At 65.7% G+C, this 21,847-nt stretch overlaps 2 protein-coding genes across 2 annotated transcripts; both read right to left on the bottom strand.

The window, feature by feature from the left end:
• On the bottom strand, positions 1–6,342 carry LSCM1_02824 (uncharacterized protein; the record flags this gene model as incomplete). Its single annotated transcript, XM_067320391.1, has 1 exon — positions 1–6,342. One exon carries the CDS (start codon positions 6,340–6,342, stop codon positions 1–3), a length of 6,342 nt encoding a protein of 2,113 aa, XP_067175766.1.
• Positions 6,343–8,569: 2,227 nt separating this feature from the next.
• Positions 8,570–12,784, bottom strand: LSCM1_02823 (uncharacterized protein; the record flags this gene model as incomplete). The annotated part of the gene is made up of 1 exon (XM_067320390.1): positions 8,570–12,784. The coding sequence occupies one exon, from the start codon at positions 12,782–12,784 to the stop codon at positions 8,570–8,572; it is 4,215 nt and encodes a 1,404-aa protein (XP_067175765.1).
• Positions 12,785–21,847: the final 9,063 nt, after the last annotated feature.

Here is a 21,847-nt window from a genome sequence, read left to right as displayed (position 1 = left end):
TCACGAGCTGGGCAGGGTGGCCGCTGCCGTCGCGATCATGAGGTCGCGCTGCAAGCGAGGGTAGCGCGTGCGAATGGCCTCTTCAACCATGTGCACGTCGTCCCGCAGCCTCTCCAGTAAGCTGTTCGGTTCTATAGAGACGACAACAAATGACGACGAGCGACTCGGGGACATGCTCGTACCCTGAAGCGGGGGTGCTGAGGTGCTGGCGACGGCTGACAGCATGCTAGCCGCGCTGCCGCAGCGGGAAAGGGAGGACGCGGGAGTGAGCAATGGGGAAGAGCGGCTGTGATAGAACGAAGCCGGGACGCTACAGTACGGACTCGGCACACTGAACAGCTGAGTCGTCGCCTTCTCGATCTGGCATTTATGAAGCAGCTCGTGAGGCGCCGCGGATGCACCTACGTGATGATACGCGCTGTACTGAGGGCGAAACACTGTGGGAAGGATGCATGCGGCGAGCTGCGAGTCCGCCACACCTTCCAAAGAAGAATGCGTCATGCACATGTCTAGAAGCGTGATCGGTGCCTCCGGAAAGACCTTTCTAAGGGGCAGCCGCGACCGCATGAGATGGCACTGCTCTGCCTGCAGAGCACGTGGTTTCACACCTCTGGCCTCGAGGTAGAGCCTTGGCAGAAACGCAGCCTCGTCAGCAGCGGTAATGGAGGCTGGATGAGACAGGGAGAAGACGGGTGGGGTTACTACGCTTTTCGGTCTCGGAGAAAGGGGGGCGGGCACCTGGACGGCAGGAGACGCGCGAGGCTCGACCGGCTCGGCGCTGCTGAGGACTGTTATGAGCGATGATTGTGAGATGGGCGTGGGAATACCGAGAGAGGCCTGGGCAGCCACTGGAGAGGCGAGCACTCGGACTGTCGCTCTAACGACTGGGCTGCTGCGCAGAGGCGCAGCCCGCGGCGCGGCGGCGTGCTCGACAAGTCTGTCACTCTCCGAAGACGTCGTGGTCTCTGTTCCTTCCTCCTCTTCCTCGGGCTCCGCCTCCATCGATGACACAGCTGCAGCGTACCTTGACGCTCGCTGTCGGCTGCGCCGCTTGTGCTTTGCGCGTGTGCTGCGACGATGTCGGTGGCCACGCCGCCACCGCTGCTGCTGCGCCTCCTCCTCCCCCTCCAGCGATTGGCTCTGCTGTTGTGGGGAGTTCTCCAGAAAAGAAAGTGCGGGTGGGGGGGTTGCGGCACGTCTCTTCGCTCTTGCGCTCTCACCTTCCCTGGAAGCGGCGCGCATATCAGGAACGACGGCTCCCAGGGGAACCTCCGCGACGTCGGCATGCGACGACCGCGTGGTGGTCACGGCTGCAGTCTCCAGCGGCACTAGTGACTCCAAGAGCTCCGACACCGCCGTCGGCGTCGGCAAGTACTTGAGCACGTACTCCTTCGCCTCCGTCATTTCCGGAGTGCCCTCGAACGTCCATTGGACGTCCTTTTCGATTTCTTCAGGCGGCGTGACGGCCGCCACATCCGTCTCCAGGGGGCGTGAAGATATCAGGAGCCCGGAATCCAGATGTGAGAGCCGGGGCTCAGTCAGCTCTTTGGCGACCTCGTAAGCGGTGCTCAGGTTGCGAAGGCGGCGGGACGCGATCCACTGCGCGTTCTTGGTGTACTTGAACGGACCTCGGGCCAGCATGAAGGTGTCGTACACCTTCCACAGTTCGGGAAAGGGGTACTCCTTCACCGCATCCGCTACTCGGCCTCGATCTACGTCAGTACCATCCGCCGTTTTCGTAATCTCGTACGCAATGGTCAGCCCGCCTGGCTTCGCCGCCACGTCCGTCACCGAAACGCTGCCTGTCACGGAGGCGCTATCACTGCCACGCAGGCACTGCAGCATCTCCCACGCAAAGGTTTCCGCTAGGAGGCCACCGTGCTCCTTTACCACCTGCTCCCACGCCTGCCCGCCCAGCTGTAGTGCACACGTAGTGTCTGTGACTTGATGACTCATGGAGTGGCGTGAGACTCCGTGGAGGCGGCGGTAAAGCTCCCAGACAGCAGCAAAAGGACACTGCTGCAGCGCGTCCTGTGCCGCGCGCCCCGGGCTAGCACCGCAGTTCCGGAGAAGAAATGTGAACAATGCCCCTTGGCCAAACGATGCCACGCTCACTCTCTGCACAGAAAGCTCAGAAGCGGACAGAGAGACATTCGTATCTGTGATAAGAGCCTCGCGTAGTACATCCGCTTGCGCATCTATGACCCCTGGCCACAAGGAACCCTTTATGTAGACAGCGAGTGAGGTGGTGTCTCCGCCGTCTGGCGCGGAGATGGATGCTATGCTGCAGAAGAGGTTCTCGCAACTTGCTTCCTGCGACGCTGCGTCGACTTCTATCGGATCTGGAGCCTGCGGTGATTGTGTCGCAGCTGAGCGAGCTAGTAGCTCGCTCAGCTGCGGGTAGTCATACGCCATCAGTACGGAGCGCCATTCTTCCCCCAGGTCGCTGTCCAGCACGCGCAGCGTCACATCCACCGTGAGGTTGCCAGAAAGCTGCACCTCGTCCACCAAATTCGGTGACGCGTCAAGCGCAGCGCACGCCTCCGAGAGAAAAAGAGAACGTGCCTCCTCCAGTATGCCGGCAAGCTTCTCCTGAGTGAGACCTGAGACGGAGAAGAAGCGACGAACGCGCACCCGAACAGTCGCAGCGGCTGTTGCGAACTTGGGGAGCTGACGGCCGTGAAGCAGGCGACACCGTTCCAGCACCTGCTGGGACTCCGGCGAGTCAAGCTCGCAGGACAACGTGGGTTTTGAGACTGAGAGGTCGGCCTCGGGTGAGGGTTCTTCAGCACTGCTCGTGGCCCGCATTTTCGCCTTGGCGGACCTCAGCAGCGACGGAACACCGGCTACCGCTGCCTCCGTTACGTCATCGACGTGGTCAGCCACCAGACGTTCCCCCGGGCTTCTGGGCAACTGTACCTGAAGCGTTTGCGCACACTCCGCCAGTGCAGAGGGTGCAGAGGCAGAGGTTGGGGAGAAGCACTCTAACGGACTGATATCCGTACTCTTCGCGGAAGCGTTCAGGATGCTTCCGGTGAGAAGGGCGCGGCGCTGCGTCGTCGACTCCACGATACCTGGCGAAAAGGCAGACGAGGTGGTGGCGGAGTTGGGGCTCACCCCAGACATCGGTTCACGGCTGTAAGGCTGCAACGGTTCATCCGATGCCGCCACCGACTCCGTGTAGAGCTTTGGGTCGCGCCCGACGATCGCCTTCTCTACGGCTGCCATCAGGAGGCCAAATGAAATCTGAACGTCCGTCTCCACCGCATGCTTCGCTAGCAACGGGCTCTGCACTGACAATGCCGTCCGCTTTTTCCCCGTTTTGGAGGAGGCGCACATTCCTTTCGTGCGACTCAGGTGTGCTTTCTGCACCGCTGACTTCGTCTCCACTCCAGAGTTCAGAGAAGGGGACGGGGCCTCTCTTTGGTCCTTTGCAGTGCGGTCGCCGCCTGCAATCCTTTCGCATTCAGTTGTTTCTCGGCTACCACGCTGCGGCTTGGCAGTTGAGTGGCGCGCTGAAGGCTCGTGCTGCAACGGGGCTATCGATTTCATCAGCGACGGCAGCTCAAGTGTCTGCTTCAGCGCGGTGGCGTGTGCAGAGGGTACGATCGGTTCAGGTGACTCACTGACAACCGTCCCTTCCTCTCTGTCACTGATGGCACGCATGATCTTGTACACACGCAGCGATTTCGAGCGTTGATCGACTGCGTCAGAGGACCTGTGCGAAGCGAGCGGCTCCTGCGCAACCGCTGCCGCCTGCTCCTGAGAGTCGTGCGGCACCAGCAAGGGAACAAGAGCGAGATGCAGCGAGGAGGTCGTCCGCATCTCAGTTACCTCCATGCAAGACGATCTCCGCTCGGCCCCATTATCGCTCACAAGCGAGCCCGATCCATACGCCTCCCTCTCCATGTGGACGATGGTCGACCCACGGACTCGCTCCGCAGATGAAATCGAATTCAAATCACCCAGCCAAGAACCCTCTGTGGCGGCAGAGGACGCCGAGGACAACCGTGCTAGCGCTCTCCGCACTATTCCGGAGCGCAGCCTTCTTTCATACTGCCGCTGGGCGTCGAGGAGCACAGGAGAAGAGAGCCGCTCCTGCACGACGTTTGCCGTGTGGTCCGACGAATGTGACGATATGGGTCGCGCGGGCCGACAAAGGAGGGGTGACAGGAGGGCTCTATTCGTCGTCCTTGTGTCGCTTTTCGTCTCCATCGATTGCGACGCGTGAGCAAGGGGACGAGGTGATGTACTTTTGGTGGTCATTGAGCGTGAGGCAAGTTGCTGTGCAAAGTATTTGGCCGACTCGGTAGACTCCTGCACCTCTCGTTCCAACTTATCGATCATCAAAGCAGTGCGCTCATTTGCCGAGCGTGCCCGCGGCAGGTGCTGCAACGTGCTTGTTGAGACGGCGCTCGCAGAAGGGTGGGCAATGCTTCTGGCCTTCAGTGCTGAAGAGGCGGAGGAAAGCGACGACCTTACCGAATCGCTCTGCATGAGCAGTGACATGCTGGCCGACGCCTTCATCTGTCCCGCTGCCACAGCCGTCGAGAATTTTGCAGGCATTTGGGTTGTTGCCATGTTCATTGCGCGCCATTTCGATTTCACCGCTGCCAGTTCACGGGGCGTTGTCGTCGTCACAGTGCTCGCTGAGACGGCCACTGCGCTTGGGCTCACCCGGGGCAGCTTCACGCTGGGGTGGGCACCGTTTCCAGCAATGAGACCGTAGACTGTGTCGGAAGGGTTCCCGCAGTTCTGCTCACTCTTTGCGTGCTCAGAGGCGCTAAGGGAAGCACCCGCAGGCAACAGCCACGCGCTCTGCTCACACACAGGGTGCGGTGAGGAGGAACACGCAAACGTCTGCGGCTGTGACGCGGTAGCGGTCTTGGTCTGTCCCACGGAAGAAGTCATCGTCAGCACACTCGTCTCCATCGACTGCAGCGACGGTGCACGGATGGGCGCCCTTGAGGCACCGTGCTTCACAACAAGTGGCACCGTTACGTTCACTGATGCCATCCCAGTGGTGTAGGCTCGAATCACGTCCCAGGTTTCCATGAACGGGCAGCGATCGATAGCTGTCTCGGCGTTGAACGCAAAGTATGCGTCGCTGCCGTCAGTACAGCGCAGGAGGAGCTCAACGTATAGGCCGGCTGGATGAACGGCCCATGAGTAGACTTGCACTTCGGCATCCGACACAGCGTACATAGCATCCCGGCGCAGCGCCAGCCGCAGCGGTGATGGCGCTGTATCGACAAGTCTCTGCAGCTCGTCGGTGTTCTCCGCAGGGAAAAGCAGCGGTACCCTCATGTTCAGCGGCCGGCACATCGGCAACGCTGCGGCAGTGGGCTCAACGGTTGACAACGATGCCTTTGTAAACGAGGTCGTTCCCATCTTAGACTTGTGCGGCGCTGGTAGGGGAGGCAGTGGTGACACTATCACCGGTTGCACTGTGGTTGCGGCTTTGCCCACCGCTGCAGGAGTCGTTGCAGCGCTGGCGCAAGCGGCGCTCTCGTACGAAAGTGGTGGCGACAGCACCGACGGTGGTGGTGGTGGTGTTTGGGGTACCCTGCGGGAAAGGAAGACCGCCACCGCGTTGTACACCTCCCACGCTTCGGCAAAAGGGCTACGCGAGAGGGCAGCCGAGATATTCGACCGTGAGGCGGGAGACTCCCTTACAGCCATAATGATTTCGATCTCCTCCTCCGCAGCGTACAGGCTGAAGACCTCAACCGTCTCACCGGAAAGCAGGGCAGCATCAGCATCATGTCTCAGTGCGTGGACGAGCAGCTGGCGATGATAGCGGAGGACAAACGGCCAGAGGGCACCCGGAAAAACAAGCCGAAAGCGGCGCCACTCGCCAGCTGAAGCCGTTCGTCTTCTGCCAGCCATCTTTGCTTTTTTTGACGCACGAAGCGTTCGCCTTTTACTGGTCGATCGAGAGGGGTTGATTCCTGGCGGTGGTTTACTCATGAGTAACCTCGAGGCGGTGGATGCAGTGAGCTCTGACTGCCGCGGCGGCGGGGGCGGCACCACCCCAACTGCAAGGCGGTTAGGGTACGTGAGGTAAAAGTCAATCATGAGATCGCGCCGGCAGAGCGCCTCGTACTCGATCAGCATTCGCTGCACAGAGGCGATGGAGGAGGCAGCCGCGGCAGGCCATGGGACGGATGCCTTTTCGATTGGAGTGGGGCTCCGCAACGACTGTTGCGAAGGTTTCACGGCCTTCGAGAGCGTTGGGATCGGCATATGAGGTGTCGAAACATCACCTCGCGCACTATCGGTGACTTGGCATGGATTTTCGCCGTTATACGGGTGATGCGCTGTGACGGTCACGGAGGCCATTCCTAACGCTGTGCCGTGCGCTTGAAAGGCAGGCGTCCACCTCGCTGGGAGAAGTTCGTGGCGAGGCCTCTCGCCTGTCGTAGCACGTGATGGAGACATTTTTGGCAACAACTCACAACCCGGCTCGGGTTCGCTGAATGCCAGTGCAGCGTCGACTGCAGCCGGCTCAGTGCGCTTGAGTGCTCGCCCGTTCACTGTCCCTGTGATGCCGAACCGCTCCGTCAGCGCCCCCCATCGTCGCGCAGGGCTGCCGGAGAAGCTGGCGACAGCCGCTGGCGCCAGGGTTACAGAAGAAAATCCGAGCATTTTCCCATCTACCGTTGGCGTCTTCGATGGGCGTTCCGTTAGTGCGCCATTCTTTCCAGCGCTGACAACTTGGTCGAGGTATGTACTAGGCTCTTTGTTCTTGACTGAGGGTGCCAGTGGCGGGGCTGTGCCACACACATACAGGTGTGCCGCGTGCATCCCGACAATCTGGAGGAAGGCCCTCCACTGCGAGGCGAGGTCGATCGGCTAAGTGGGGTAGGAGTGACCACATCGACCAGCGTACAATCAAAGCGCCGGTACCCCTTGGCGGGGAAGGTGCCCGTACAATTTGTACAGGAGAAACAGCGAACAGAGTGCGAGACGTGGAAGGCTGGAGAGGTGGCGGTGGAGACGAAGGTGTTCGCGCGAGAGACGCGACTTACACTCACAACCTCAGTAGGCAAATAAGGGGAAAGAGATTCACCCAATGCACGCATGCAACGAGCGTGCGAGCATCCGCGCCTGTGTAAGAAACTTCCAGTTGGTCTGCGCGTATGCAGGTGAAAGGGCATGGCAGCATGACGGTGTGGTAGGCTCGCCTTCGGGGATTGCATTACAGGAAGGCGCAACGGGAGCATCCGCGCCGCCGCACCTTTGTACTTGAATTATGCGTCATCGTCGTCGAGAGAAGAGAATGTGGAGGCGCTAGCTATCTTGAGCCATCTTGCCTGCGTGCTCTGGTCTTCCATAGACATCAGCTAGGCAGGAGAAGAGGCCGCTGCAGCAATGAATCTGCAGAGCCACTGGTGGTACTTCACTATACATACACGCGCCTTCTTGTGCTCGCATTTGGACAAATATGCGTGAGGGGGCGGTGGCGGATGAGAAGAGTGTATTCGGAGAGGCAAACAAAAACAAAGCGGGGGAGCCGGAGGGAGACGGTGCGTGTCTGTTCGTGAGTGTGTGAGGAAGACACACACTCACGAACAGATACAGAGAGGGGGAGGGGAGGGGAGGGGGCACAAATACCGACGGCCAAACAGAGTGAAACAGACTTGGAAACAAAAACAAAAAAGGGCGAGGGAGGGAGGAAGGCACAGGCAAGCGAAGACGTCAAGGAACTGGGGCACAGCCAAGAAGAGAGGAGAGAGGAGGAAGAGAGACGCAGGTGTGCGCACCGCCGCCGCCCCCCTCTCATCTTCCTTTCCTCTACACAGATGCGCCCCCCTCACACAGAGGCGCATCCTCGATGGCGTACGGACGAGGTCTGCGTGCTTCTCTGCGTGTGTGTGGTGTGGTGGTAGGGAGAGGGGATGAGGCAATAGAGAATGAGACAAATAGAAAAGGCTCTACGGGGACAAGATGAGGGAAGAGGGGGATGAGTCGGAGATCAAAGGGCGCACAGAGCTCAGCAACAGAGATGACACAAACACACGCATACATACATAAAGGGAGGTGAGCGAGAAAGTGAGACGGAGGGGAGAGGGAGGGGGAGGGAGGGATAAGCCGAAGCAATAAGAACGTGGCCAAGGGCGGGACGAACGGGCAGCCCTGCATCGATTTCCCACTGAGACACACGGACACACACATTCATACAACAATGGATCATACGCGACAGAGAGAAAAAAAATCCAATCGCTGGAAGACCGGCGGCCGTCTAACATCAGCGAGGAAGGGGAGCCAACAGAAACGTCGAAAGGACTCTGAACCCCCCGCGCGCCAACGTGAAAGCGAGAGTTGGAGAGCGTCTCGGTGTGCGAAACAGGAGAAGGAGGTAAAAAGGGAGTGGCAGAGAAGTCCCCTTCGGGGAGTGGAAGAGAGAGCGCGCGACCTGGAAACTGGAGAAAGACAAGAGCACAGACACGGGTACGTCCGAAAAGCTTGTGCGGTGCTTTTGTCCGCTATTTGTGCGTGGGTAAGACAGGCGCACACGCACCGACCCCCACGTGCGCGTGCGCGGTGAGCATTGCTGTACACTTCGCTACTCCATCAGATATCCAGGACCATTCATGTGCTGCAGGCCTGGCCGAACCTTTGTGTAGCGGGCAGGAATGGGTGGCAGGAAGCTGCGCGGCAAATTGGCGGTGGTACCGGGAGGCAGTGATGACCGGCTGCAGTTAAGCGAGCGGCGCATTTCTCGATCGAGCTGCTCTTGGCGTTCCTGGTGCTTGCGCTGACGCTGCTTACGGGACAACTCACTCTCCAGCTCACGCAGATCGATTCGACGCTGACGTCGCCGCTTGGTCTTGCTTGGAGAGCGCCTCCTCGGCGGGTGAGGAACGAGATAGGTATTGCCGCTAGGGTACCAAGGTGCACGTGGGGCTGTCTGAGCGCCGCGCGTGAGCGAGGTACCACGCGCTCGTTGCACGTTCGGCGGCTGCCAAGTCTGCAACTCCCAACTTTCGCGCGGGGTGAGCTTCTTCGCTACCGGTGGAAGCGGTGATGGCCGGTCGAACGCCACGGAGTTGCCCTCTGTCAGCGTGGCGCGAACCGTGTCGCCCACTGAGCTAGCGTGGCTGTGCACCGGCTGTGGATACCAGCCACCACCGTTACCCAATTGGGGCAGCTCCTGCTGTGGGGAGAAGCGCCGACGACAACTTGGGCAGAAGCCGTCGACAGGAAAGAGGGAGCTCGAGAGAGGCATCCGCAGTAGGGCAGGGGAGGAGGGCGATGTGCGATGGGACGTGGGGCTGCGCTTCATCACGCACGGAACGACGCGCTGCTGCTCGTCTACCTCGTTTGTGGTTCCGTAGAGCTCCCAAACGTGCTGGTAGTCGAACTGCTCGAGCTTAGCATCAATTAACTCCTCCGAGCCTGTCACTGCGTGGGCGACGTAGAAGTCAACGACAATGTCATCTGCGACTGCATAGTCGGCGATCTTCACCGCTTGCGGGGTGACACTCAGGGCAGTTGCCGTATCAGCTACGAACGCGTCGTTAAAGCGAGCCAAATCACGACTGATCAAGTCCTTCCACTTACTCCCCACAAAGCCGACGCGGTGGAATGTGGCGACGCCATCGTCGACCTCCTCCTGTGACTCCGGCGGGGCGTTCTCGTAGTAGAGCTTCCACACATCGGAGTAGGGTGCACTACGGAGGAGGAGATCGATGCGCTTGCTCGGCAGCGCGCTGGAGTGAGTAACGTGAAAAGTAACGATGGTGTCGCCTGTGTCGTCGTTGCACTGCACCTTGTCCACGGAGTCCGGCTCAACTCCAAGCTTCTCGCCAGTGCCCTTCCTGAAGGCGGCGACGAAATCGTCCCGCTGCATTTTCAGAATAGTGGTCCATCGATGCCCCACAAAGCCGACACGGTGCTTTGTACTCAACGTCTTCTGAGGCTCTGGTGACTGAGCCGTCTCCGCCACCCCAGTCGGTGTTGCATCCCTCGGCAAGTCCATCGATGGCGTATTCACAGCGTTGTTCATGTCCTCCAGAACGGCAGGGGTGGGAGAGCTACTCATAATGCCCTCTTTCTCCGTAAGACTAAAAGCAGCGCCCGCCATAAGTGGTGCCGTGAGGCTCTCCCGCGCTCCCTGTGCCGTCATCGGTGCCGAGTAAGTCCGTCCACACGACGACACCACGCTTTTCGAGGCATCTTCCAAAACCGGTAAGGGTGGATGCGGCTTTCGTTCGCCAGAGTCACTCAGTAGCAGCTCAGCATTAGCAGGGGCTGACTCTTTGTTTGACGCGCAGTCGAAATTCCGTGAGTTCTCATCGGTGACCGAGTCCCTCTCGCCCTCAGCGAGACACACTACCGTAGTCTCCTGTGTCACTGGATAGTGCCTCCACGTCAGCGGGAAAGGGTAGACTCGAAGTACGTCATCAACCGCACTGGCCGTGAGCGCATCGTGCGTGTGCACAACATCAAAAGCACCTACCAAACTGCCGGGAACTAGCACCAGATGCTGGACATCCTTTCGGGAAACACCAAGCGCATTAGCCACATCCATCTCGAACGATTCAGCCACCAATGGAGAAGAGCACACCATAAACCAATATCGTCCTCGAAGCTTTACAGAATGATGTGTCACAAGAGCTTCAGTTGATCTTTCCTCTACGCTCCACTCCCGCAACATGCTTACCGCCTCGTCAGGCACATTCGTCACTACAGAACTGTCATCTGCAGCTGCCATCGACTCCGTTTGCCGCTCACCAAGCACACGCAATCCCGCACCTACAATCAACCTGGAACTCTCTGCTGACTTCGTCGCATAAATGTCTGAGGGCTCCTCCTCCTGCTCATGCAGCACTGCGCTCTCCGCGTCTGCGAGGTCGTAGCGCGAGTAGCCCTGCAGCTCCGAGGGACGGTGCGCCAGCTCGCGTGCAGGCGGCGTCTCGACAGACGCAGGCACGCCGGCCTCCTGCGGCGGGCCGGACTGCCGCGCCCCCTGCAGTGGTTCGCCCTCCAGCGACATGAAGCTCTCGGCGTCGCAGAGGGCAGCGAGCGGCGCCACCCCTTGCTGCACAGCAGGCAGTAGCTCCTCCGGCGTGCCGACACGGTGTGGCGCAGGCGGCTGCTCCTCGGTCTCGAGCGACATGAAGCTCTCGGACTCGTGGAGGGCAGCGAGCGGCGCAGCGGCGGCCACCGGCGTCGCCTCCCGCTCCACATGGCGCTGGTACAGGACCCACGTGCGGGTGAAGGGCGCGTCGGCCAGCTGCTCATCCAGCCTCTCCGCAGAGAGGCCGTCGTGCGCCAGCTCGAAGTCGGCGATGAGGCTGCCAACTGTGAGCACCAGCTGCTGCACCGACGCTGGCTGCAGCGCCGTGGCATCGCAGACGTCGCTGGTGAGCTCCTGCATGAGCAGGTCGCGCCACTTCAGCAGCACGCCTGCCCAGGCGTCGCCCTCCAGGCGGACGCGGTGCTTCGTCACCGTCAGCCGGGCAGGCGCCCCCGCAAGCGTGGCGACGTGTGTGCCCCTCGGTGCCTCCTCCTCCTGCTCATGCAGCACTGCGCTCTCCGCGTCTGCGAGGTCGTACCGCGAGTAGCCCTGCAGCTCCGAGGGACGGTGCGCCAGCTCGCGTGCAGGCGGCGTCTCGACAGACGCAGGCACGCCGGCCTCCTGCGGCGGGCCGGACTGCCGCGCCCCCTGCAGTGGTTCGCCCTCCAGCGACATGAAGCTCTCGGCGTCGCAGAGGGCAGCGAGCGGCGCCACCCCTTGCTGCACAGCAGGCAGTAGCTCCTCCGGCGTGCCGACACGGTGTGGCGCAGGCGGCTGCTCCTCGGTCTCGAGCGACATGAAGCTCTCGGACTCGTGGAGGGCAGCGAGCGGCGCAGCGGCGGCCACCGGCGTCGCCTCCCGCTCCACATGGCGCTGGTACAGGACCCACGTGCGGGTGAAGGGCGCGTCGGCCAGCTGCTCATCCAGCCTCTCCGCAGAGAGGCCGTCGTGCGCCAGCTCGAAGTCGGCGATGAGGCTGCCAACTGTGAGCACCAGCTGCTGCACCGACGCTGGCTGCAGCGCCGTGGCATCGCAGACGTCGCTGGTGAGCTCCTGCATGAGCAGGTCGCGCCACTTCAGCAGCACGCCTGCCCAGGCGTCGCCCTCCAGGCGGACGCGGTGCTTCGTCACCGTCAGCCGGGCAGGCGCCCCCGCAAGCGTGGCGACGTGTGTGCCCCTCGGTGCCTCCTCCTCCTGCTCATGCAGCACTGCGCTCTCCGCGTCTGCGAGGTCGTAGCGCGAGTAGCCCTGCAGCTCCGAGGGACGGTGCGCCAGCTCGCGTGCAGGCGGCGTCTCGACAGACGCAGGCACGCCGGCCTCCTGCGGCGGGCCGGACTGCCGCGCCCCCTGCAGTGGTTCGCCCTCCAGCGACATGAAGCTCTCGGCGTCGCAGAGGGCAGCGAGCGGCGCCACCCCTTGCTGCACAGCAGGCAGTAGCTCCTCCGGCGTGCCGACACGGTGCGGCGCAGGCGGCTGCTCCTCGGTCTCGAGCGACATGAAGCTCTCGGACTCGTGGAGGGCAGCGAGCGGCGCAGCGGCGGCCACCGGCGTCGCCTCCCGCTCCACATGGCGCTGGTACAGGACCCACGTGCGGGTGAAGGGCGCGTCGGCCAGCTGCTCATCCAGCCTCTCCGCAGAGAGGCCGTCGTGCGCCAGCTCGAAGTCGGCGATGAGGCTGCCAACTGTGAGCACCAGCTGCTGCACCGACGCTGGCTGCAGCGCCGTGGCATCGCAGACGTCGCTGGTGAGCTCCTGCATGAGCAGGTCGCGCCACTTCAGCAGCACGCCTGCCCAGGCGTCGCCCTCCAGGCGGACGCGGTGCTTCGTCACCGTCAGCCGGGCAGGCGCCCCCGCAAGCGTGGCGACGTGTGTGCCCCTCGGTGCCTCCTCCTCCTGCTCATGCAGCACTGCGCTCTCCGCGTCTGCGAGGTCGTAGCGCGAGTAGCCCTGCAGCTCCGAGGGACGGTGCGCCAGCTCGCGTGCAGGCGGCGTCTCGACAGACGCAGGCACGCCGGCCTCCTGCGGCGGGCCGGACTGCCGCGCCCCTGCAGTGGTTCGCCCTCCAGCGACATGAAGCTCTCGGCGTCGCAGAGGGCAGCGAGCGGCGCCACCCCTTGCTGCACAGCAGGCAGTAGCTCCTCCGGCGTGCCGACACGGTGCGGCGCAGGCGGCTGCTCCTCGGTCTCGAGCGACATGAAGCTCTCGGACTCGTGGAGGGCAGCGAGCGGCGCAGCGGCGGCCACCGGCGTCGCCTCCCGCTCCACATGGCGCTGGTACAGGACCCACGTGCGGGTGAAGGGCGCGTCGGCCAGCTGCTCATCCAGCCTCTCCGCAGAGAGGCCGTCGTGCGCCAGCTCGAAGTCGGCGATGAGGCTGCCAACTGTGAGCACCAGCTGCTGCACCGACGCTGGCTGCAGCGCCGTGGCATCGCAGACGTCGCTGGTGAGCTCCTGCATGAGCAGGTCGCGCCACTTCAGCAGCACGCCTGCCCAGGCGTCGCCCTCCAGGCGGACGCGGTGCTTCGTCACCGTCAGCCGGGCAGGCGCCCCCGCAAGCGTGGCGACGTGTGTGCCCCTCGGTGCCTCCTCCTCCTGCTCATGCAGCACTGCGCTCTCCGCGTCTGCGAGGTCGTAGCGCGAGTAGCCCTGCAGCTCCGAGGGACGGTGCGCCAGCTCGCGTGCAGGCGGCGTCTCGACAGACGCAGGCACGCCGGCCTCCTGCGGCGGGCCGGACTGCCGCGCCCCCTGCAGTGGTTCGCCCTCCAGCGACATGAAGCTCTCGGCGTCGCAGAGGGCAGCGAGCGGCGCCACCCCTTGCTGCACAGCAGGCAGTAGCTCCTCCGGCGTGCCGACACGGTGTGGCGCAGGCGGCTGCTCCTCGGTCTCGAGCGACATGAAGCTCTCGGACTCGTGGAGGGCAGCGAGCGGCGCAGCGGCGGCCACCGGCGTCGCCTCCCGCTCCACATGGCGCTGGTACAGGACCCACGTGCGGGTGAAGGGCGCGTCGGCCAGCTGCTCATCCAGCCTCTCCGCAGAGAGGCCGTCGTGCGCCAGCTCGAAGTCGGCGATGAGGCTGCCAACTGTGAGCACCAGCTGCTGCACCGACGCTGGCTGCAGCGCCGTGGCATCGCAGACGTCGCTGGTGAGCTCCTGCATGAGCAGGTCGCGCCACTTCAGCAGCACGCCTGCCCAGGCGTCGCCCTCCAGGCGGACGCGGTGCTTCGTCACCGTCAGCCGGGCAGGCGCCCCCGCAAGCGTGGCGACGTGTGTGCCCCTCGGTGCCTCCTCCTCCTGCTCATGCAGCACTGCGCTCTCCGCGTCTGCGAGGTCGTAGCGCGAGTAGCCCTGCAGCTCCGAGGGACGGTGCGCCAGCTCGCGTGCAGGCGGCGTCTCGACAGACGCAGGCACGCCGGCCTCCTGCGGCGGGCCGGACTGCCGCGCCCCCTGCAGTGGTTCGCCCTCCAGCGACATGAAGCTCTCGGCGTCGCAGAGGGCAGCGAGCGGCGCCACCCCTTGCTGCACAGCAGGCAGTAGCTCCTCCGGCGTGCCGACACGGTGTGGCGCAGGCGGCTGCTCCTCGGTCTCGAGCGACATGAAGCTCTCGGACTCGTGGAGGGCAGCGAGCGGCGCAGCGGCGGCCACCGGCGTCGCCTCCCGCTCCACATGGCGCTGGTACAGGACCCACGTGCGGGTGAAGGGCGCGTCGGCCAGCTGCTCATCCAGCCTCTCCGCAGAGAGGCCGTCGTGCGCCAGCTCGAAGTCGGCGATGAGGCTGCCAACTGTGAGCACCAGCTGCTGCACCGACGCTGGCTGCAGCGCCGTGGCATCGCAGACGTCGCTGGTGAGCTCCTGCATGAGCAGGTCGCGCCACTTCAGCAGCACGCCTGCCCAGGCGTCGCCCTCCAGGCGGACGCGGTGCTTCGTCACCGTCAGCCGGGCAGGCGCCCCCGCAAGCGTGGCGACGTGTGTGCCCCTCGGTGCCTCCTCCTCCTGCTCATGCAGCACTGCGCTCTCCGCGTCTGCGAGGTCGTAGCGCGAGTAGCCCTGCAGCTCCGAGGGACGGTGCGCCAGCTCGCGTGCAGGCGGCGTCTCGACAGACGCAGGCACGCCGGCCTCCTGCGGCGGGCCGGACTGCCGCGCCCCCTGCAGTGGTTCGCCCTCCAGCGACATGAAGCTCTCGGCGTCGCAGAGGGCAGCGAGCGGCGCCACCCCTTGCTGCACAGCAGGCAGTAGCTCCTCCGGCGTGCCGACACGGTGCGGCGCAGGCGGCTGCTCCTCGGTCTCGAGCGACATGAAGCTCTCGGACTCGTGGAGGGCAGCGAGCGGCGCAGCGGCGGCCACCGGCGTCGCCTCCCGCTCCACATGGCGCTGGTACAGGACCCACGTGCGGGTGAAGGGCGCGTCGGCCAGCTGCTCATCCAGCCTCTCCGCAGAGAGGCCGTCGTGCGCCAGCTCGAAGTCGGCGATGAGGCTGCCAACTGTGAGCACCAGCTGCTGCACCGACGCTGGCTGCAGCGCCGTGGCATCGCAGACGTCGCTGGTGAGCTCCTGCATGAGCAGGTCGCGCCACTTCAGCAGCACGCCTGCCCAGGCGTCGCCCTCCAGGCGGACGCGGTGCTTCGTCACCGTCAGCCGGGCAGGCGCCCCCGCAAGCGTGGCGACGTGTGTGCCCCTCGGTGCCTCCTCCTCCTGCTCATGCAGCACTGCGCTCTCCGCGTCTGCGAGGTCGTAGCGCGAGTAGCCCTGCAGCTCCGAGGGACGGTGCGCCAGCTCGCGTGCAGGCGGCGTCTCGACAGACGCAGGCACGCCGGCCTCCTGCGGCGGGCCGGACTGCCGCGCCCCCTGCAGTGGTTCGCCCTCCAGCGACATGAAGCTCTCGGCGTCGCAGAGGGCAGCGAGCGGCGCCACCCCTTGCTGCACAGCAGGCAGTAGCTCCTCCGGCGTGCCGACACGGTGCGGCGCAGGCGGCTGCTCCTCGGTCTCGAGCGACATGAAGCTCTCGGACTCGTGGAGGGCAGCGAGCGGCGCAGCGGCGGCCACCGGCGTCGCCTCCCGCTCCACATGGCGCTGGTACAGGACCCACGTGCGGGTGAAGGGCGCGTCGGCCAGCTGCTCATCCAGCCTCTCCGCAGAGAGGCCGTCGTGCGCCAGCTCGAAGTCGGCGATGAGGCTGCCAACTGTGAGCACCAGCTGCTGCACCGACGCTGGCTGCAGCGCCGTGGCATCGCAGACGTCGCTGGTGAGCTCCTGCATGAGCAGGTCGCGCCACTTCAGCAGCACGCCTGCCCAGGCGTCGCCCTCCAGGCGGACGCGGTGCTTCGTCACCGTCAGCCGGGCAGGCGCCCCCGCAAGCGTGGCGACGTGTGTGCCCCTCGGTGCCTCCTCCTCCTGCTCATGCAGCACTGCGCTCTCCGCGTCTGCGAGGTCGTAGCGCGAGTAGCCCTGCAGCTCCGAGGGACGGTGCGCCAGCTCGCGTGCAGGCGGCGTCTCGACAGACGCAGGCACGCCGGCCTCCTGCGGCGGGCCGGACTGCCGCGCCCCCTGCAGTGGTTCGCCCTCCAGCGACATGAAGCTCTCGGCGTCGCAGAGGGCAGCGAGCGGCGCCACCCCTTGCTGCACAGCAGGCAGTAGCTCCTCCGGCGTGCCGACACGGTGCGGCGCAGGCGGCTGCTCCTCGGTCTCGAGCGACATGAAGCTCTCGGACTCGTGGAGGGCAGCGAGCGGCGCAGCGGCGGCCACCGGCGTCGCCTCCCGCTCCACATGGCGCTGGTACAGGACCCACGTGCGGGTGAAGGGCGCGTCGGCCAGCTGCTCATCCAGCCTCTCCGCAGAGAGGCCGTCGTGCGCCAGCTCGAAGTCGGCGATGAGGCTGCCAACTGTGAGCACCAGCTGCTGCACCGACGCTGGCTGCAGCGCCGTGGCATCGCAGACGTCGCTGGTGAGCTCCTGCATGAGCAGGTCGCGCCACTTCAGCAGCACGCCTGCCCAGGCGTCGCCCTCCAGGCGGACGCGGTGCTTCGTCACCGTCAGCCGGGCAGGCGCCCCCGCAAGCGTGGCGACGTGTGTGCCCCTCGGTGCCTCCTCCTCCTGCTCATGCAGCACTGCGCTCTCCGCGTCTGCGAGGTCGTAGCGCGAGTAGCCCTGCAGCTCCGAGGGACGGTGCGCCAGCTCGCGTGCAGGCGGCGTCTCGACAGACGCAGGCACGCCGGCCTCCTGCGGCGGGCCGGACTGCCGCGCCCCCTGCAGTGGTTCGCCCTCCAGCGACATGAAGCTCTCGGCGTCGCAGAGGGCAGCGAGCGGCGCCACCCCTTGCTGCACAGCAGGCAGTAGCTCCTCCGGCGTGCCGACACGGTGCGGCGCAGGCGGCTGCTCCTCGGTCTCGAGCGACATGAAGCTCTCGGACTCGTGGAGGGCAGCGAGCGGCGCAGCGGCGGCCACCGGCGTCGCCTCCCGCTCCACATGGCGCTGGTACAGGACCCACGTGCGGGTGAAGGGCGCGTCGGCCAGCTGCTCATCCAGCCTCTCCGCAGAGAGGCCGTCGTGCGCCAGCTCGAAGTCGGCGATGAGGCTGCCAACTGTGAGCACCAGCTGCTGCACCGACGCTGGCTGCAGCGCCGTGGCATCGCAGACGTCGCTGGTGAGCTCCTGCATGAGCAGGTCGCGCCACTTCAGCAGCACGCCTGCCCAGGCGTCGCCCTCCAGGCGGACGCGGTGCTTCGTCACCGTCAGCCGGGCAGGCGCCCCCGCAAGCGTGGCGACGTGTGTGCCCCTCGGTGCCTCCTCCTCCTGCTCATGCAGCACTGCGCTCTCCGCGTCTGCGAGGTCGTAGCGCGAGTAGCCCTGCAGCTCCGAGGGACGGTGCGCCAGCTCGCGTGCAGGCGGCGTCTCGACAGACGCAGGCACGCCGGCCTCCTGCGGCGGGCCGGACTGCCGCGCCCCCTGCAGTGGTTCGCCCTCCAGCGACATGAAGCTCTCGGCGTCGCAGAGGGCAGCGAGCGGCGCCACCCCTTGCTGCACAGCAGGCAGTAGCTCCTCCGGCGTGCCGACACGGTGCGGCGCAGGCGGCTGCTCCTCGGTCTCGAGCGACATGAAGCTCTCGGACTCGTGGAGGGCAGCGAGCGGCGCAGCGGCGGCCACCGGCGTCGCCTCCCGCTCCACATGGCGCTGGTACAGGACCCACGTGCGGGTGAAGGGCGCGTCGGCCAGCTGCTCATCCAGCCTCTCCGCAGAGAGGCCGTCGTGCGCCAGCTCGAAGTCGGCGATGAGGCTGCCAACTGTGAGCACCAGCTGCTGCACCGACGCTGGCTGCAGCGCCGTGGCATCGCAGACGTCGCTGGTGAGCTCCTGCATGAGCAGGTCGCGCCACTTCAGCAGCACGCCTGCCCAGGCGTCGCCCTCCAGGCGGACGCGGTGCTTCGTCACCGTCAGCCGGGCAGGCGCCCCCGCAAGCGTGGCGACGTGTGTGCCCCTCGGTGCCTCCTCCTCCTGCTCATGCAGCACTGCGCTCTCCGCGTCTGCGAGGTCGTAGCGCGAGTAGCCCTGCAGCTCCGAGGGACGGTGCGCCAGCTCGCGTGCAGGCGGCGTCTCGACAGACGCAGGCACGCCGGCCTCCTGCGGCGGGCCGGACTGCCGCGCCCCCTGCAGTGGTTCGCCCTCCAGCGACATGAAGCTCTCGGCGTCGCAGAGGGCAGCGAGCGGCGCCACCCCTTGCTGCACAGCAGGCAGTAGCTCCTCCGGCGTGCCGACACGGTGTGGCGCAGGCGGCTGCTCCTCGGTCTCGAGCGACATGAAGCTCTCGGACTCGTGGAGGGCAGCGAGCGGCGCAGCGGCGGCCACCGGCGTCGCCTCCCGCTCCACATGGCGCTGGTACAGGACCCACGTGCGGGTGAAGGGCGCGTCGGCCAGCTGCTCATCCAGCCTCTCCGCAGAGAGGCCGTCGTGCGCCAGCTCGAAGTCGGCGATGAGGCTGCCAACTGTGAGCACCAGCTGCTGCACCGACGCTGGCTGCAGCGCCGTGGCATCGCAGACGTCGCTGGTGAGCTCCTGCATGAGCAGGTCGCGCCACTTCAGCAGCACGCCTGCCCAGGCGTCGCCCTCCAGGCGGACGCGGTGCTTCGTCACCGTCAGCCGGGCAGGCGCCCCCGCAAGCGTGGCGACGTGTGTGCCCCTCGGTGCCTCCTCCTCCTGCTCATGCAGCACTGCGCTCTCCGCGTCTGCGAGGTCGTAGCGCGAGTAGCCCTGCAGCTCCGAGGGACGGTGCGCCAGCTCGCGTGCAGGCGGCGTCTCGACAGACGCAGGCACGCCGGCCTCCTGCGGCGGGCCGGACTGCCGCGCCCCCTGCAGTGGTTCGCCCTCCAGCGACATGAAGCTCTCGGCGTCGCAGAGGGCAGCGAGCGGCGCCACCCCTTGCTGCACAGCAGGCAGTAGCTCCTCCGGCGTGCCGACACGGTGCGGCGCAGGCGGCTGCTCCTCGGTCTCGAGCGACATGAAGCTCTCGGACTCGTGGAGGGCAGCGAGCGGCGCAGCGGCGGCCACCGGCGTCGCCTCCCGCTCCACATGGCGCTGGTACAGGACCCACGTGCGGGTGAAGGGCGCGTCGGCCAGCTGCTCATCCAGCCTCTCCGCAGAGAGGCCGTCGTGCGCCAGCTCGAAGTCGGCGATGAGGCTGCCAACTGTGAGCACCAGCTGCTGCACCGACGCTGGCTGCAGCGCCGTGGCATCGCAGACGTCGCTGGTGAGCTCCTGCATGAGCAGGTCGCGCCACTTCAGCAGCACGCCTGCCCAGGCGTCGCCCTCCAGGCGGACGCGGTGCTTCGTCACCGTCAGCCGGGCAGGCGCCCCCGCAAGCGTGGCGACGTGTGTGCCCCTCGGTGCCTCCTCCTCCTGCTCATGCAGCACTGCGCTCTCCGCGTCTGCGAGGTCGTAGCGCGAGTAGCCCTGCAGCTCCGAGGGACGGTGCGCCAGCTCGCGTGCAGGCGGCGTCTCGACAGACGCAGGCACGCCGGCCTCCTGCGGCGGGCCGGACTGCCGCGCCCCTGCAGTGGTTCGCCCTCCAGCGACATGAAGCTCTCGGCGTCGCAGAGGGCAGCGAGCGGCGCCACCCCTTGCTGCACAGCAGGCAGTAGCTCCTCCGGCGTGCCGACACGGTGCGGCGCAGGCGGCTGCTCCTCGGTCTCGAGCGACATGAAGCTCTCGGACTCGTGGAGGGCAGCGAGCGGCGCAGCGGCGGCCACCGGCGTCGCCTCCCGCTCCACATGGCGCTGGTACAGGACCCACGTGCGGGTGAAGGGCGCGTCGGCCAGCTGCTCATCCAGCCTCTCCGCAGAGAGGCCGTCGTGCGCCAGCTCGAAGTCGGCGATGAGGCTGCCAACTGTGAGCACCAGCTGCTGCACCGACGCTGGCTGCAGCGCCGTGGCATCGCAGACGTCGCTGGTGAGCTCCTGCATGAGCAGGTCGCGCCACTTCAGCAGCACGCCTGCCCAGGCGTCGCCCTCCAGGCGGACGCGGTGCTTCGTCACCGTCAGCCGGGCAGGCGCCCCCGCAAGCGTGGCGACGTGTGTGCCCCTCGGTGCCTCCTCCTCCTGCTCATGCAGCACTGCGCTCTCCGCGTCTGCGAGGTCGTAGCGCGAGTAGCCCTGCAGCTCCGAGGGACGGTGCGCCAGCTCGCGTGCAGGCGGCGTCTCGACAGACGCAGGCACGCCGGCCTCCTGCGGCGGGCCGGACTGCCGCGCCCCCTGCAGTGGTTCGCCCTCCAGCGACATGAAGCTCTCGGCGTCGCAGAGGGCAGCGAGCGGCGCCACCCCTTGCTGCACAGCAGGCAGTAGCTCCTCCGGCGTGCCGACACGGTGCGGCGCAGGCGGCTGCTCCTCGGTCTCGAGCGACATGAAGCTCTCGGACTCGTGGAGGGCAGCGAGCGGCGCAGCGGCGGCCACCGGCGTCGCCTCCCGCTCCACATGGCGCTGGTACAGGACCCACGTGCGGGTGAAGGGCGCGTCGGCCAGCTGCTCATCCAGCCTCTCCGCAGAGAGGCCGTCGTGCGCCAGCTCGAAGTCGGCGATGAGGCTGCCAACTGTGAGCACCAGCTGCTGCACCGACGCTGGCTGCAGCGCCGTGGCATCGCAGACGTCGCTGGTGAGCTCCTGCATGAGCAGGTCGCGCCACTTCAGCAGCACGCCTGCCCAGGCGTCGCCCTCCAGGCGGACGCGGTGCTTCGTCACCGTCAGCCGGGCAGGCGCCCCCGCAAGCGTGGCGACGTGTGTGCCCCTCGGTGCTTCCTCCTCCTGCTCATGCAGCACTGCGCTCTCCGCGTCTGCGAGGTCGTAGCGCGAGTAGCCCTGCAGCTCCGAGGGACGGTGCGCCAGCTCGCGTGCAGGCGGCGTCTCGACAGACGCAGGCACGCCGGCCTCCTGCGGCGGGCCGGACTGCCGCGCCCCCTGCAGTGGTTCGCCCTCCAGCGACATGAAGCTCTCGGCGTCGCAGAGGGCAGCGAGCGGCGCCACCCCTTGCTGCACAGCAGGCAGTAGCTCCTCCGGCGTGCCGACACGGTGCGGCGCAGGCGGCTGCTCCTCGGTCTCGAGCGACATGAAGCTCTCGGACTCGTGGAGGGCAGCGAGCGGCGCAGCGGCGGCCACCGGCGTCGCCTCCCGCTCCACATGGCGCTGGTACAGGACCCACGTGCGGGTGAAGGGCGCGTCGGCCAGCTGCTCATCCAGCCTCTCCGCAGAGAGGCCGTCGTGCGCCAGCTCGAAGTCGGCGATGAGGCTGCCAACTGTGAGCACCAGCTGCTGCACCGACGCTGGCTGCAGCGCCGTGGCATCGCAGA

The sequence above is a fragment of the Leishmania martiniquensis genome, chromosome 33 (genome assembly GCF_017916325.1).
Source record: "Leishmania martiniquensis isolate LSCM1 chromosome 33, whole genome shotgun sequence".
Classification (NCBI taxonomy): domain Eukaryota; phylum Euglenozoa; class Kinetoplastea; order Trypanosomatida; family Trypanosomatidae; genus Leishmania; species Leishmania martiniquensis.
This window is presented reverse-complemented; position numbering and strand designations above follow the sequence as displayed.